At 64.1% G+C, this 15053-nt stretch overlaps 4 protein-coding genes and 2 non-coding genes across 9 annotated transcripts; 5 read left to right on the top strand and 1 right to left on the bottom strand.

Annotated features, from left to right (window-relative positions):
• Positions 1-64: 64 nt before the first annotated feature.
• PIH1D1 (PIH1 domain containing 1) lies at positions 65-2522 on the top strand. 4 transcript variants are annotated; one of them, XM_032097868.1, is made up of 9 exons: positions 65-253; positions 336-399; positions 479-667; positions 761-822; positions 898-982; positions 1076-1169; positions 1245-1332; positions 1697-1876; positions 1971-2522. In XM_032097868.1, the coding sequence occupies exons 1-9, from the start codon at positions 173-175 to the stop codon at positions 2001-2003; spliced, it is 876 nt and encodes a 291-aa protein (XP_031953759.1). In that variant the 5' UTR covers positions 65-172; the 3' UTR covers positions 2004-2522. The 4 variants fall into 4 exon arrangements, with proteins under 4 accessions (XP_031953759.1, XP_031953758.1, XP_031953760.1 ...); XM_032097867.1 differs by having other exon boundaries at positions 66-253; positions 1245-1335; XM_032097869.1 differs by lacking the exon at positions 1971-2522 and having other exon boundaries at positions 70-253; positions 1245-1335; positions 1628-1698.
• Positions 2523-2689: 167 nt separating this feature from the next.
• SLC17A7 (solute carrier family 17 member 7) lies at positions 2690-8025 on the top strand. The gene is made up of 12 exons (XM_032097884.1): positions 2690-2868; positions 3478-3703; positions 3980-4098; positions 4191-4305; positions 4820-4907; positions 5168-5254; positions 5329-5468; positions 5734-5880; positions 6329-6461; positions 6679-6789; positions 6871-6998; positions 7588-8025. Exons 1-12 carry the CDS (start codon positions 2807-2809, stop codon positions 7864-7866), a joined length of 1635 nt encoding a protein of 544 aa, XP_031953775.1. The 5' UTR covers positions 2690-2806; the 3' UTR covers positions 7867-8025.
• Positions 8026-8280: 255 nt separating this feature from the next.
• RPL13A (ribosomal protein L13a) lies at positions 8281-10851 on the top strand. The gene is made up of 8 exons (XM_032097882.1): positions 8281-8370; positions 8587-8659; positions 8872-8937; positions 9302-9403; positions 9498-9583; positions 9957-10016; positions 10240-10362; positions 10736-10851. The coding sequence occupies exons 1-8, from the start codon at positions 8356-8358 to the stop codon at positions 10820-10822; spliced, it is 612 nt and encodes a 203-aa protein (XP_031953773.1). The 5' UTR covers positions 8281-8355; the 3' UTR covers positions 10823-10851.
• On the top strand, positions 8706-8784 carry LOC116438865. Its single transcript, XR_004237956.1, has one exon. It is a non-coding gene; the product is annotated as a small nucleolar RNA Z195/SNORD33/SNORD32 family (small nucleolar RNA).
• LOC116438866 lies at positions 9794-9866 on the top strand. The gene has a single exon (XR_004237957.1). It is a non-coding gene; the product is annotated as a small nucleolar RNA SNORD34 (small nucleolar RNA).
• Positions 10852-10933: 82 nt separating the features above from the next.
• On the bottom strand, positions 10934-14934 carry DHDH (dihydrodiol dehydrogenase). Its single transcript, XM_032097880.1, has 8 exons — positions 14868-14934; positions 14161-14507; positions 13584-13695; positions 12935-13098; positions 12107-12359; positions 11599-11723; positions 11218-11368; positions 10934-11136 (listed from the first exon to the last, which is right to left on the bottom strand). The coding sequence occupies exons 1-8, from the start codon at positions 14932-14934 to the stop codon at positions 11003-11005; spliced, it is 1353 nt and encodes a 450-aa protein (XP_031953771.1). The 3' UTR covers positions 10934-11002.
• Between the last annotated feature and the right edge of the window lie 119 nt (positions 14935-15053).

Below are 15053 nucleotides of genomic sequence, written 5' to 3'. Positions count from 1 at the left end.
TGACGGGACGCCAAGAAGCGGCGGCCGCGGTCAGGGCGGCTCCGGGGGTCACTCAGGGGGGTCCCTGGGGGTTTCCGGGGAGGCTCCCTGGGGTCTCGGTCCATCCCGGGCCGGGAGTCGTGGTGTTTTCCCCTCCCTCTCCGGATTCTCCCCCATCCCGGTCCCCCAGGCCATGGCGGACCCGTCGCTGCTCTCGGCCGAGCTGGAGGCGGACGAGGAGGAGGAGGCGGCGCTGCGGCGGCTCCTGCTGCAGGTGGGTCCTGGGAGGGGATCCCGATCCCGATCCCGATCCCGATCCCGATCCCGGCTCTGAACACCCCCTCTCATCCTCGCAGGTGACCCCGGACCCTGAGGAGCCCCCGCGCCCCGGCCCCGCCCGCGCCGTCACCCCGCAGCCGGGTAAGGGGAGGCTCCGGTGGGTTTTGGGGAGGGTTCGGGGCGGTCCCCGCCGGCCCCCCAACCCCGTGTCCACCCCCAGGGCTGTGCGTGAAGACCCGCGCGGGTGGGAACAAAGTGTTCGTCAACGTCTGTCACTCGCCCGAGGTGCCGCCGCCACCCCCCGTGTCCCCCCCGGGCCTCCAGAGGCTCCTGCGGGAGCCCCCCGGCCCCGACGGCGGCTTCAGGATCCCCATGAGCCTCGGGGAGCCACACGCCGAGCTAGACCGAGGTCAGAGACCCCAGAAATTGTCCCCAAATCCCCCCTTCCCCCGGCACCCCTGGTGAACCCCAAATTCTCTTGAAATCTCTCCCAACCCCACAGGAGGCCGTGGCTGCACCGCCTACGACGTGGTGGTGAATTCGGGATTCTTCAGGACGCTCCAGGTGGGGGTGGGGATGGGGGAACTGGGGTCTCGGGGAGGTTTTGCGGGCCTCTGACCCCCACCCCGGCGCTCCCAGGCCGATCCTTTGTACCTCGAGTTCTTCCTGACTGTGGCCATGGAGGGGCTGTCGGAGAAGTACGGCGTGGAACTGGAGCTCACTGGTGAGACTGGAGAGCGCTGAGAGGGCTTAGGTGGGGCTGGGGGGGGTCTGCCCCTCCCCTTGGCCCCCCTGTGACCCCCCTGAGCCCCCCCAGGCTGGCGGGTGCTGCAGAACCGGAAATTCCTGGGCTCTATCTCAGCCCAAAACATCCGGGCCCGGCCCCGGCCCCACATCCAGGAGCTCCCGGGGTGAGTGGGGACCCCTGGAGAGCCCTCCCCAAAATCCCCAGGGCCCCCCCAGCCTGACTAGTGCCCCCCCCGCAGCCCCCCAGACCCCCCCCAGTTCGTGGTGGTCGCCGAGCCCTCGGCCCAGGACCCACAAGTGCTGCAGGCCCGGGTGCACCTGCCCCAGGTGGTGAGTGGAGGCAACTGGGAGGTACTGGGGGGAACTGGGAGTTGCTGAGGGGGCCCTGGGGGGTGGGGAGGGCGGTTCTCATCATCTTTCAGGGGCCCTGGGGGGGTAACTGGGAGGTGCTGGAGGGGGTTCCCATCCTACTGGGTGGGCACTGGGGGGAACTGGGAGGCACTGGGTGGGCACTGGGCGTTTCCCATCATGCTGGAGGGGGTACTGGGAGGTGCTGGGGTTGCGGCGGGAGGGGTTTCCCAGATCCTGGGGCATTCAGAGGACAATGGGGGCTCCCTTACAGCCCGAAGGGGGAGTTGGGGGTGCTGTGGGCGTGTCCTAACGCTGGCCCCGCCCCCCCGGCCCCGCCCAGGAGGGGGCGGGGTCTCTCTGGCTGGGGCTGAGCGAGGAGCGGCTGCTGCTGCTCCGCCCGCCGCCAGGGGGCGCCGCCGCCGCGGGTCCGCCCGGCCGCCAGGGGGCGCTGCTGGAGCTGGGCCTGCCCCTGCCCGCGGACCCCGCGCGGTGCCGCGCGCGCTTCCGCCGCCGCTCCAAGGTAACCATGGCAACGGCGGGAGGCGGGCGGGGCAGGACGCGCCTTTTCCGGCCGCGGGACACGCCCCCCGCTGAGCACGTGGCGCCCCCTGCAGGTTCTCACGGTGACGATGCCGCTACGGGTGTGAGGGGCGAGGGACCCATCTCCCCCCCCCCACCACGGGACCCCCCCCCCCGAGAAGTCCCAGGCTCGCTCTGGACCCTCCCCAGGATCGTCCGGGACCCTCCTGGCCACCCCAGCCTGGGGTCATCCTGGACTTCCCCAGGATGCTCTTGGACACCCCCAGGAGCCTTCTGGACCCCCCAGCCCAGGACCCCTCTGGACTTCCTCTCAGGGACCCCCTTCAGGACCCTCTGACCTCTGGGGCCTTTCTCGGGACGGTTCTGACCACCCCGAGGCCTCTCAGGGACCCTCCTGAGGACCCCCTAAACTCCTCCAGGAATGTTCGGGGACGCCCCCCACGACCCTCCTGGACCCTCCACCCCGAGATTGTCTGAAACTTCCCCTTGGGCCCCCCCGATCCTCCCCAGGTCCCTCCTGGCCCCTCTTCCCACCCCTCCCCTTCCCCTCAGACCCGCCACACTCCCCTCAGGATCCTCCCACCTCCTTTTTTGTGCAAAACCCCCCAATAAAAGTTAAACCCCAACCGTGTCCTGTCATTGGCTGAGGCCCCCCCGCGCCCCCCCCCAGCCCACGCGGGGGGGGATTTGGGGGGGATTTAGGGCTGAGCAGGGGCCGGGGGGGCTTGGGGGGGACGTTCCCAGAGCTGCCCAGGAAGAGCCAAGAGGCCCCGGGAGCCGCTGGAGGGGTTGGGGGGCTGTGGGGAGGGGGGGGACACCCTCAGCTGTCCCCTGGGTGGCCCCCAGGCGGGGCAGAGGTGTCCTGGAGGGGTTCCTGGTGGTCACTCGGGTCATGGTGGCCTGAACCACCATGGAGTTCAACAAGGAGGAATTCCGGCGCCAGGTGGGGGCCGGGCTGGGCCGGCTGCACAGGTGAGACCCCAAATTTATGGGGGATGGGAACATTTGGGGTCGGGGGGGTGGGGGGGAGTCAGGGTTGAGGGGAGGGGGGGTGGTTGTGACTTTGTCACCGCTCTTGTGACAGCAGTAAGAGCCCTGGGGGGGACTTGGGCGTTTTGGGGGGAATTTGGGGGGGTTGGGGTGGGATTTGGGGCGGTTTGGGGGGGAACGTGGGGGTTTTGAGGGGGAATTTCAGGGTTTTGGGGGGGTTTTGGGGTGTGCTGCACACATGTTACCCCTCCCCCCGCCCAAGCCCACGCGTGTCCATGCCACGCGTGTCCCCGTCCCTGTCCTCGTCCCCTCCCCGGCGCCGCCGCCACCACGGGGGATTTAAGAGCCTTTAATCTGCTGCCACTGCTGGCGCGGGGGGGGATACGGGGGGACCTGGGGACGTGGCGGGGGGGCAGGGAAAGGACATGCGGGACATCGGGGTGGGGCGTGGGGTGACCGGAGTGCCCCACTGTCCCTTCCGGGGTGACACGGAGAGCTCAGGGGGGTCCCGTGGGAGAAAAGGACACAGGGATGGGATGGGGGGACGTGGGGGACACTGGGGTGACCAGAGCCCCCCACGAACCCCTCGAGGTTCCTGGAGCGGCGCCAGGATGACCCCGAGAGCCTGGAGCTGAGCTCGGGGGGGGGAGTGACCCCGACGCCGCCGCGGCCGCCGGTGCTGGACTGCACATTCTGCGGGCTGCCCCGGCGCTACGGGATCGCCATCCTGTGCGGGATCGGCTTCTGTATCAGCTTTGGCATCCGCTGCAACCTGGGCGTGGCCGTGGTCAGCATGGTCAACCCGGCCCACGGACAGGTACGGGGTCAGTAGGGTCAACACGGTCAGTGGAGGGCAGGAACAGGTGGGGGGTCAGTGGGGTCAACCCTGCCCGCAGACACGTGGTCATATGGGAATAGTGGGGTCCAGCTATGGGGCCTGGGCAGGTAAAGGGTCAGCGGGGGACAGCTGTGGGGTCACTGTGGGGAAAACAGCTCTGAGATGTCTGTGGGGTGGACACACCTGGACAAGAGTGTCCAGGGCACATCCAGGCCGTGTCCTGGACCCCACTGACCGCTCCCTGCCATCCCCCAGCACGCCCAGTTCAACTGGGACCCGGAGACAGTGGGGATGATCCACGGCTCCTTCTTTTGGGGTTACATCGTCACCCAGATCCCCGGCGGCTTCATCGCTCAGAAATTCGCTGCCAACAGGTCAGTGGTGGCCCTGAAGTGGCCGCAACGAGGGGAAAGGTGGTGGCCCTAGGATGGTCAGTGTCACCCCTGAGGGTCGCTGTCCACCTCAGAGTGTTTGGGCTGGCCATCGTGTCCACCTCGGTGCTGAACATGCTGATCCCGTCGGCCGCACGCACCCACGTCGGCTGCGTCATCGCCGTGCGCGTCATGCAGGGGCTGGTCGAGGTCAGCACGGTTTTGGGGTATTTTGGGGGCAGTTGGGGGGGGTTAGGAAGGTTACTGGGTGACTTTCAGGTGTTTCGGGGTGGTTTGGAGTGGTTTGGAGATGTCTGGGGATATCATGTTGAGTTTGGGTCTTTTTGGGGTGGTTCCGGGGATTTTCAGGTGTCTTTGAGGTGCTTCAGGGTGGTTTTGTGTGTTTTCAGGTGGGTTTGGGTGTTTTGGGGTGTTTTAGGGATATTCTGCAGCATTTTGGGGGTATTTTTGGAGCGTTTTGGGGTGGTTTTGGGCGTTCAGCAGATGAGCTTGGGGCGTGGTCATGCCCACACGCCCATTGACCAGGGCGTGGCCGGAGGGCGTGGCCAGGGGCGTGGCCAGGGGCGTTGGGTGTGTCCTTTGCTGCCCCTGGCCCGTGTTGGGCAGGGCAGGGCTGGGCTGGGTGTGACCGGGGGTGGGCGTGTCCAGCAGGGCGTGTCCCGGTGGGCGTGTCCCGCTCTGACCACGCCCCTTTTTTTGGCAGGGTGTGACCTACCCCGCCTGTCACGGCATCTGGAGCAAGTGGGCCCCGCCCCTGGAGCGGAGCCGCCTGGCCACCACGGCCTTCTGCGGTACTGGGGGCTACTGGGGGGCTACCAGGGGGGTCTAGGGGGCCACCATGGCCCTCTGCCGTGCTGGGACTACCGGGGCATCTGGGGGGCTACTGGGGGGTCTGGGGGTTACCAGGGGCACTGGTGACCGCTGGCCCCTTGGACAGGGTCCTATGCGGGGGCGGTGGTGGCCACGCCGCTGGCCGGGGGTGTCCGGGAGTGTCCATGGGTGTCCGGGGGTGTCCCTGGCTGTCCCTGGTCACCACTGACCCCTCGGACAGGGTCCTACGCGGGGGCAGTGGTGGCCATGCCGCTGGCCGGCGTGCTGGTGCAGTACACGGGCTGGAGCTCCGTGTTCTACGTCTACGGTGAGACCCCCGACCCCCTCCGGGACCCCAGTGACCCCTCCGAGTGCTCCCAGTGACCCCAGTACCTCCCCCAGGCAGTTTTGGGGTGTTCTGGTACCTGTTTTGGGTGCTGGTGTCCTACGAGAGCCCCGCCCAGCACCCCACCATCTCCCCCGAGGAGCGCAAATACATCGAGGAGAGCATCGGCGAGAGCACGGGCAGCAACCCGCTACTGGTCAGACTGGGAGTGCTGGGAGGGGCTGGGAGGGGCACTGGGAGGCACCGGGGGGGGGTCACTGGGGGTCATGGGGGGCCAAGGGTCAGCAGGGGGTCACCAAAGGGTCACGATGGCCACCAAAGGGTCACTGTGGCCACCACTCTTGGGGCCACCCAAGGTCCGACTGCTTCATCCTGTAGGAACTGGGGCTGGAGCGGGGCCGGGAGCGGCGTGGGGGTCACTCCCGCTGGTCAGCTGGTCACTGGTCACTCGCTGTCCGCAGCTGGCCACGCCCTGGCGCCACTTCTTCACCTCGATGCCCGTCTATGCCATCATCGTGGCCAACTTCTGCCGCAGCTGGACCTTCTACCTGCTGCTCATCAGCCAGCCCGCCTACTTCGAGGAGGTCTTTGGCTTCGAGATCAGCAAGGTGGGACCCAGAAACCCCATAAACACCCCAAAAATGCACACACAGAAGAAAAAAAAAAAAAACAACCAAAACCCCTCAAAAATACCCCAAAAAACCCCCACAAAAAATCCACCAAAAAAGCAAAATCATCCCTGAAAACCCCAAAAAAAAATCCCTCAAAAAACCCCCATACCCCCCCCAAAAAACCCTCGAAAAACCTCCATAGCCCCCCCAAAAAAACCCAACCCCCCTAAAAAAAATCTGAAAAAATCTCAAAGCCTCCCTGAAAAACCCCCAAATGCCCCTGAGAAAAAACAACCCCCCCCAAAAAATCCCAAAAGCACCCCAAAAAAACCTCCAAAAAACCCTCAAAAAACACCTCAAAAAACACCTTGAAAATGACAAAGAATAAAAAAAACATCGCCTCCCCCAAAAAAAAATCCCAAAAATCCCCAAAACCCCTCCTCAGGTGGGGCTGCTGTCGGCGCTGCCGCACCTGGTGATGACCATCGTGGTACCCATCGGTGGCCAGATCGCCGATTACCTGCGCTCCCGGGGGCTGATGTCCACCACCAACGTCCGCAAGATGATGAACTGCGGTGGTCAGCGAGGGGACAGGGGACAGCAGGGGATGGGAGGGGACATCGGGGGTGTTGGGGACATTGGGGACAGGAGGGGACATCAGGAGGACCCAGGGAAGGGGCCTGCGGGCGTTGTGGCGGGGATTTGAAGGGACTAAAGGGGACAGCGGGGTGGGACCGAGGGGACACGGGCTTTGGGGACACGGAGGTGACCGCGGGTGACAATGTCCCCCTTCAGGGTTCGGCATGGAGGCCACGCTGCTGCTGGTCGTGGGCTACTCACACTCGCGGGCGGTGGCCATCTCCTTCCTCGTGCTGGCTGTGGGCTTCAGTGGCTTCGCCATCTCCGGTGGGGACAGGGAACAGTGGGACAGGGGGTGGGGACAGCAGGGGACACGCAGGTGACACCCCTATCCCCCCTGATGTCCAGGATTCAACGTGAACCACCTGGACATCGCCCCGCGCTACGCCAGCGTCCTGATGGGGCTGTCCAACGGCGTGGGGACACTGTCCGGCATGGTGTGTCCCCTCATCGTGGGGGCACTGACACGCCACAAGGTGAGGGGACAATGGGGGGGGACACTGTCCGGCATGGTGTGTCCCCTCATCGTGGGGGCACTGACACGCCACAAGGTGAGGGGACAATGGGGGGGGACACTGTCCGGCATGGTGTGTCCCCTCATCGTGGGGGCACTGACACGCCACAAGGTGAGGGGACAATGGGGGGGTGAGTGGGGGGGAACAATGGGGGCAGCAGGAGCTGAGGAGGGACAGTGGGACCAGGGGGGGACACAGTGGGACCAGGGGGGGACACAGTGGGACCAGGGGGAGACAGTAGCACCCGGGGGGACACGGCGGGACCGGGGGGGAGGACACACGAATTTTGGGGGCGGCGCTGGCCGCCTGTCACTCACCGTCTCGCTTGGCCCCGCCCACCGATCTTTCCCCGCCTCCCTCTCCCTTGGCCACGCCCCCGCTCCGTCCGCTCCGCTTTCCGCGGCTTTCTTTTGGCCACGCCCCCTTTATTTTCCCGCCCTCCCCTTGGCCACGCCTCCTCCCTTTGCCGCGCCCCTTTCCCCTTCGCTCCCGCCCCTCGCCCGCGCTGATTGGCCGGCGCCGGGCGGGCGGCGGGCGCTGATTGGCTCAGACGCGCGAGGAGTGGCAGTGGGTGTTCCTGATCGCCGCGCTCGTGCACTACGGGGGCGTGGCCTTCTACGGCGCCTTCGCTTCCGGGGAGCCGCAGCCGTGGGCGGAGCCTCCGCGGGAGGAGGCGGAGCCTCTGGCGCCGGGGGGCGGGGCCAGCGACGAGGAGGAGGAGGAGGAAGGCGAGGAAGATGGAGGAGGAGGGGTCGGACCCCCGGGAGGGCCCCCCGCGAGTTACGGGGCGACCGGCACCACCCCGGCCCCCGGGACCCCCCATGGGTGACCCCCAAAGACCACACCCCCACCCAAGGGACCCCCCCCCCCCAAGACCCCCAGGGACACACCGGGGAGCCCCCGCCCTCCTCCCGTTGCCCCAAGACCCCCGAAAGCCGGGCCCCCCCTGCGCTGTACATATATAAATACAAGGATCGGCCGATCGAGAGTGTGGAGTGCTGTTCTGGGGGCACTGGGAGGGACGGGGAGGTCTGGCAGCGGGTCCTACGCATACTGGAGGAGCACTGGGAGGTACTGGGGGGCACCGGAGGTGGCTCTGGGGACAATGGGGGGCATTGGAGGGGACACTGCGGGGGATTTCCCGCCCAAGAGTTTCCCCCCCCCCCCACTTCCGCCCTCAATGGCTGCTCCTGGCGCCGCTTCTCGCGCTTTTCTGCGTCATGACGTCACTTCCGCCCCTGCCCTGGCCCCCGCCGCCGGAAGCGTCGACCCCGCGGCGCGCAGGGGGCGGGGCCTCTTGGGCGAGCGGGCGGCGGCCATGGCGGAGCCGCGGGTGCGGCTGGCGGGGACCCGGGGCCGGTTTGGGGGCGGTTCGGGGGTCCCGGGCGGGCTCCGGAGGGGTCGAGGAAGGGGTTGAGCAGCGAAGGGGCTGCGGGGACCCGGGGGGCGGGCGGCGGGAGGTGCGCGGAGCGCGGCCACGTGGAGGCCCTGCGGTGCGGCCTAGCCCCGAGGAGGCGGAGAGGCTCACCCGGTGCTCCCGGTGCCGCAGGTTCTGGTGATCGACGGCCGCGGGCACCTCCTGGGCCGGCTGGCGGCGATCGTGGCCAAGCAGGTGCTGCTGGGTGAGTGCGGGAAAACACCGGGGACCCTCTGGGGTAATCGGAGCCCCCGTGCCGTGATGAGCCCATCCGGCTGTCGAGTTTGGCGACAATGAGAGCCGCCTCCATGCACTACCAGCTGAGCGCGGGGGATCTGAGGGGTGGGGAACTGGAGAAAACGGGGGAAACCCGGGAAGAGCCGGGCTCGGGCCCTGACCCGGCCCCGCTGTCCCCAGGCCGCCGCGTGGTCGTGGTTCGCTGCGAGGGCATCAACATCTCCGGGAACTTCTACCGCAACAAGCGTGAGTTGGGGGAAGATCCCGGGTTTTGGGGGGAGATCCCGGGGGTTTGGGGAGAAATCCTGGGGGTTTGGGGCGAATTCCGGCGTTTCTGGGTGGTGGAGAAGTTGCGGGAGGTTTCCAGAAGCTCCCCGGTTCTCGATGCACCCCCGAACCCCTTAAATTGAATTAAAGCTTGGGGAATTAAATTAAATTAAAGCTCGGGGGATTTTAATTCCTTTTCCCAGCTCCAGGCGGCTCATACTTCCAGGACCCCAAGTTTTGGGGGCATTTATCCCTTTTCCCCATCCCACTAAAGTTCCCGATAATTCCCAAGCCTTGAACTCCTGTTTTTGAGGGATTTCAGCCCATTTTTTCCCAATTCCAGTGAAATTCCTAGCGTTCCTGCGGAAGAGGATGAACACCAACCCTTCCCGGGGCCCTTTCCACTTCCGAGCCCCCAGCAGGATCTTCTGGCGCACGGTCAGAGGTGAGAGGAGACCCCACAAAATTTCCCTTAAAATCTCCCCTGCAATTCCTGCCCGGAATTTTCCCCATCCCGCTGTTTTTCCTCCTTAATCCAGGGATGCTGCCCCACAAGACCAAGCGGGGCCAGGCGGCCCTGGAGCGGCTCAAGGTGTTCGATGGGATCCCCCCGCCCTATGACAAGGTAGGGACCCCAAGTCTGGCCGTGGAATTCCCAAATTTCCCCCAGAAGTCCCTCTCCAGGGTCCTCCAAATCCAGCCCTGGGATGCCCCCTAAACCCAGCCTTAGAATCCCCAAATTTCCCCCCAGATTTGCCCTCCAGGATCCCCCAAATCCGGCCCTGGAATCCCCCAAATTCCCCTTCCAGGATCCCCCCAAATCCCCCCCAAGCCCCGGTGTCGATGATGTCACTTTTACCTACATTGTTTGACTCTCCCTGAGAAAAACCCCAAATCCTGAGACACCTGGGACCCCACAAAGCCCACAAAAACTCCTGGGGGACCCCAAAGATTCCCTGGGGGACCCCAAAAGACCCTGAAATTCCCAAATTTCCCAGCGGAAGAGGATGGTTGTGCCGGCTGCCCTCAAAATCATCCGGCTCAAGCCCACGCGCAAGGTGAGTTTGGGGAGGGTTTATGGGATTTGAGGGAGTTTTATGAAATTTGGGGGGGGGGGTATGGGATTTTAGGGGGATTTGGGGGGGTTTTAGAGGGTTTTTGGGGGAGTTTCTGGGGTTATAAGGGGGGCTGGGGGGCTCTATGGGATTTTAGGGGGGTTTTATGGGATTTAGGGTGTTCTGTGGGGTTTTGGGGCCCCACTGAGCTCCCAGTGCCCCCCAGTTCGCCGTGCTGGGCCGGCTGGCGCATGAGGTGGGCTGGAAGTACCGGGAGGTGACAGAGGCACTGGAGGAGAAGAGGAAGGAGAAGGCGAAGCTGCGCTACAACAAGAAGAGGAAGATGATGGTGAGAAAATGGGGAAAAAATGCCACAAGAAAAAGGGGAAAAATCCCAAAATTCCTCAGTGGTGAGGTGGGATGACCAAAAAATTAAAGGGCCCAAAACCAGGGAGGGAAAACCCCAGGATCTGGGTGTGGGACACCCCAAAAAATGAGCTGGAAAAGTCCTGAAAACCAGGAAAAAGCCCAGAAAAACTGGAAAAAAAGCCCCAGCCTGGGGGGGTGAAACTGTGGCAGTTTGGGGGTGGGGGTGCTGGCCGGGAATTAGGGACCTCCTGATTTTTCCTGTTTTTTTCGTGGGCTTTTTTTTCTTTTCTCCCCATTTTTTCCCTGGTTGTTCCTAATCCCTCCTGATTTTCCCGTTCTCCCCCCTTTGGCAGAGCCTGCGGCGCCGGGCCGAGCGCAGCGCGGAGGCGAAGGCGGCGCCGTTCACGGCGGTGCTGCGGCAGCACGGGCTCCTGCTCTAATAAACACACTGGGAGCAACTGGGACGGTACTGGGAGCGTCTTGAGTCTTCCTGGGGTTAATTGGGAGCGTCTGAGTGCTCGTTAGGAGGGGCTGGGAATGACCAGTGTGGGTTTTGGGGAGGTTTTCGAGCTTTTATTTAACCACGGTCGATGCCGGAGCTGCCGTGGTTGTTCCAGTGGTCACTCGGGGGGGTCAGAGGTCACTCCAGAGTGGGCAGTAGGCACTGCCACCCCCACCTGGGCCCGGGCCTCGTCCAGCAGCTGCGCGATGACCTCGCTCTCGGCCAGTGGCATCTCTGGGCTCTCAGTCAGTCCTGGGGGGGGCCCAGAGGGGTCAGCGGTCACTGGACCCCCAGAATCCCAGGATTTTGCCCCAAAATCGCAGATGCGCTCACCCTGCAGGAGGCACTCCCGCACGTGCTGGGCCTCGTAGCGCAGCCCGGTGCTGTGGGGGAAGTTGAGGGGCTCCGAGGGCGGCGGCAGCGGGAAGAGCTCGCGGCGACCCCCGAAGAGGAGCTCGGTCGGGCAGTTCATGTGGCTGGGAAACTGCGGGGGGCCCCCAGAATGACCCCAAGGGCAAGAAAACGCCGGAAAGTTAAAACAGCCCAAAAAAACCTCTACAGGCAAATAAAAAACCCCAAAAAAAACTCAAACCCCCTCAAAAGCCTCCCCCCCCCCCCCCCCCAAAAAAAAAACCCCGTACTGACAAAATCCCAAAGAAACCCCAACCCCAAAAAAACGCTGCTTTTGGGGTCATCCCCGGGTTTTGGAGTCACCTCGGCCCAGCCCCGAGGTCCTCCCACGGCCGCGCCCCCCGGCAGCTCCGCGGCCATGGAGAAGGTGAGCGCAGCCAGGCCCTTCCCGGGGAATTCCAGCGTCACCGACACCGACTCGTCCACCCCTGGAACGGGGAAAAAGCCAGGGAAGATGGGAAAAATGATGGGGGGAAATGAGGAAAGTGATGAGGGAGAAATGGAGGGAAAAGGGTGCGCCCCCCCATTCCCCTCCCAGTGCCTCCCATTCCCCTCCCAGTGCTCCCAGCTGCTCCCAGTCCCCTCAATGCCCCCCAATCCCCTCCCAGTCCCTCCCAGTGCCATTTTTCTCTCTGGAAGTGCCGGTTTTCCCCCCAAAAGTGCCACGTTTTTTCCTCCCAGTCCCTCCCAGTGCTCCCCCAGTCTGTCCCAGTGCCTCCCGGTGCCACTTTTAACCCTAAAAGTGCCATTTCCCCACCCAAAAGCACAGCGTTTTTCCCCCCAGTTTATCCCAGTTTGTCCCAGTCCGTACCAGTTTCATGCAGGATGCCGTGGGCCCGCAGGGACGGGGGGGCGCCGCCCCCCAGCAGGGCCAGGGCCATCTGCAGCCCGTAGCCCCCCAGGTCCAGCAGGACCCCCCCGCCCAGCCCCGGCTCACGCAGCCGCGGGACCCCCCCCAGGGCGAACCCCAGCGCACCCCGCAGCACCAGGGGGGACCCCAGAGCCCCCTCGGCCACCAGGGCTCGCAGCCGCCGCCAGGCCGGGAAAAAACGGGTCCAGAACCCCTGCGGGAGAGGGACTGGGGGTACTGGGAGCACTGGGAGGGAGTGGGAGGGACTGGGAGTTAAAAACGTGGCACTTTTGAGGGAGGAAATGGGACTCTTAGGGTTAAAAATGGCACTGGGAGAGAGTGGGAGGGGACTGGGAGCGACTGGGAGGGACTGGGATGGGAATGGGGAGCATTGGGAGTACTGGGAATGGGAGATTGGGAGGACTGGGAATGAAGGACTGGGGGCACTGGGAACTGGAAGCACTGGGAGTACTGGAAATTGGGTCACTGGGGTCACTGGGATCAACAGGAATGGGATCACTGTGAGTGGGATTATTGGGATCACCAGAACTGGGATCTCTGGGATCACTGGGGTCACTGGGATCACTGGGATCACTGGGGTCACTGGGGTCACTGGGGTCACTGGGATCTCTGGGATCTCTGGGATCACTGGGGTCACTGGGATCAACAGGAATGGGATCACTGTGAATGGGATGATTGGGATCACCAGAACTGGGATCTCTGGGATCTCTGGGATCTCTGGGATCACTGGGATCACTGGGGTCACTGGGATCGGGAATGCGGCCGCACCTCCATGAGGAAGACCCCCCGTTCCCGCGCCGTCCCCACGAGCTGCGCAACCTCGCGGGCCCCGAGCCCCATCGGCTTCTCCATGAGCACGGCCCGGCCCCGGCGCAGGAACAGCAGCCCCGTGGGCAGGTGAGCAGGGTTCACCACCCCCACGTACACCACATCTGCGGGAACACCCCGAAATCCCCCCCCAAACCTCAAAAACACCGTTAGGGCACCCCAAATAAACCCCCAACCCCAAAAAACCCCCAGGAAAATAAGCAAAATCCAAAAAAAGCCCCAAAACCCCATAAAAACTCCGTAACATCCCCCCACCAAACTCTAAAACATCCCCCAAAACTCCATTAAAAACCCCAAAAAGCCCATAAAACCAAAAAACTCCATAAAAACCCTACATACACCACATCTGGTGGGGACACCCCAAAAACCCCATCAAGGCACCCCAGAAAAACCGTGACCTCCAAAAAAACCCCATCAGAAACCCCCAAAAACCCCCAATGCCAAAAGAAACCATCAGGGAGCACCAAAAATACCCTGAAACCCCCTAAAAATACCCTGAAATGCCGCAAAACCCCTTCAGGGCACCCCAAAACCCCATCAGGAGATCTCAAATCCTTATAGGATCCCCCAAATCCTCATAGGGTCGCACCCAGGTCAGGGTCCTCGGCCAGCTCCTCGTAGGATCCGTAGGCTCGGGGGATCCCAAAGCGCCGCGCGAAGTCCTGGGCGCGCCCCAAATCCCGGGCGGCCACGGCCGCCACCTGTGAGGGGACAACGAGGGGTCGTGGCGACCCCAAATCCCGGGAAAGCCCAAAATCCTTCCCAGTTTTAAGAGACGAATGGGAATCCCAATAACTGGGACATCAGGTCTACCCAGGAAATGGCATTACGCGACGGGGGGGGTACGCCCAGGTTTTTGGGGACACATCCAAGTTTTGGGCGTTCCCAGGGGATTTGGGGGGGTATCCAGGGCTTTCAGGGGATTTCCAGGTCTGGGGGAGACCTCAAAATCCGGGATTTGGGGGATCCAGGACATCCACGGGTGACCCCAACATTTGGGACATCAGGTCTACCCAGGCCATTGGGTTAAGTGGCTGGGTTTTTGGGGGCACGCCGAGGTTTTTTTGGAATTCCCAGGGTTTTTGGGGTTTCCCATGGGTTTTTTGGGGTTTCCCGTGGATTTGGGGCGGTGTCCCCTCCCTCCCCAGAGGGTCCCGCGGTGTCACCGTGTGCTCCGAGGGCGGCAGTGTCTTCAGGGCCACCACGAAGTCGTGGCTGATAGCCCCGGCCGAGCAGATGCCCCAGCGGGTGGGGCCGGGGGGGTGCCCGGGCTGGGTTTTGGGGGGCTCCGGTTCCCTGACCCTATCCCGATCCATGTCGCGATCCCGATCCATGGCCCGGTCCCAGTCTCGATCCAGGAGTGGGACCGCGCCCGCCCCTCCCCCACGCGTGGGAAGCTCCCCGCGCCCCTCCCCCCACCTACGCAGGGATGGGGGAGGGGTGAGGCACCCCAAAATGGGAGGGGGGGAAAGGATTTGGGGGCACCCAGGGATTTGGGGAGGGTTTGGGGGGACTTCGGAGATTTGGGGGGATTTCGGGGGATTCAGGGATTTTGGGGAGATTCCGGGGGTCCCGGGGGTCCCGGGATTTCGGGGATTTGGGGGGATTTCGGGGGTCCGTGGGTCTCGGGGATTTGGGGGTCCCTGGCTTTGGGGGATTTCGGGGATTTTGGGGATTTCGGGGTCCCGGGGTCCCCTCGGGGGTTTTCATTCGCCCCCGCACGTGCAGTGGCCGCGCCCCCTCCGCGCGTGCCGCGCTCCCATTGGTCAGAAACCGCTGGGAGGCGTGGCCAGTATGCAAATGAGCAGCGAGAGGGCGAATAATTTATTAGCAGCCGGGGCGTGGCTTCAAGGGGGCGGGGTGCGCAACGCACCCGCTGATTGGTTGCACGGCGGCGCGTTGCGATTGGCTGCGGGTGGGGGCGGGGTGAGACGACGCATTTCTATTGGCTAAGAGCGTGGGCGGGGCACAGCGGCGCGTTGCTATTGGCGGATAGGTGAGAGGCGGGATGGAATTGCGCGTTCCCATTGGCTGAGGCGGGAGGGGCGGGGCCTGGAGC

The sequence above is a fragment of the Corvus moneduloides genome, unplaced genomic scaffold, assembly GCF_009650955.1.
Source record: "Corvus moneduloides isolate bCorMon1 unplaced genomic scaffold, bCorMon1.pri scaffold_134_arrow_ctg1, whole genome shotgun sequence".
NCBI classification, from domain to species: domain Eukaryota; kingdom Metazoa; phylum Chordata; class Aves; order Passeriformes; family Corvidae; genus Corvus; species Corvus moneduloides.
This window is presented reverse-complemented; position numbering and strand designations above follow the sequence as displayed.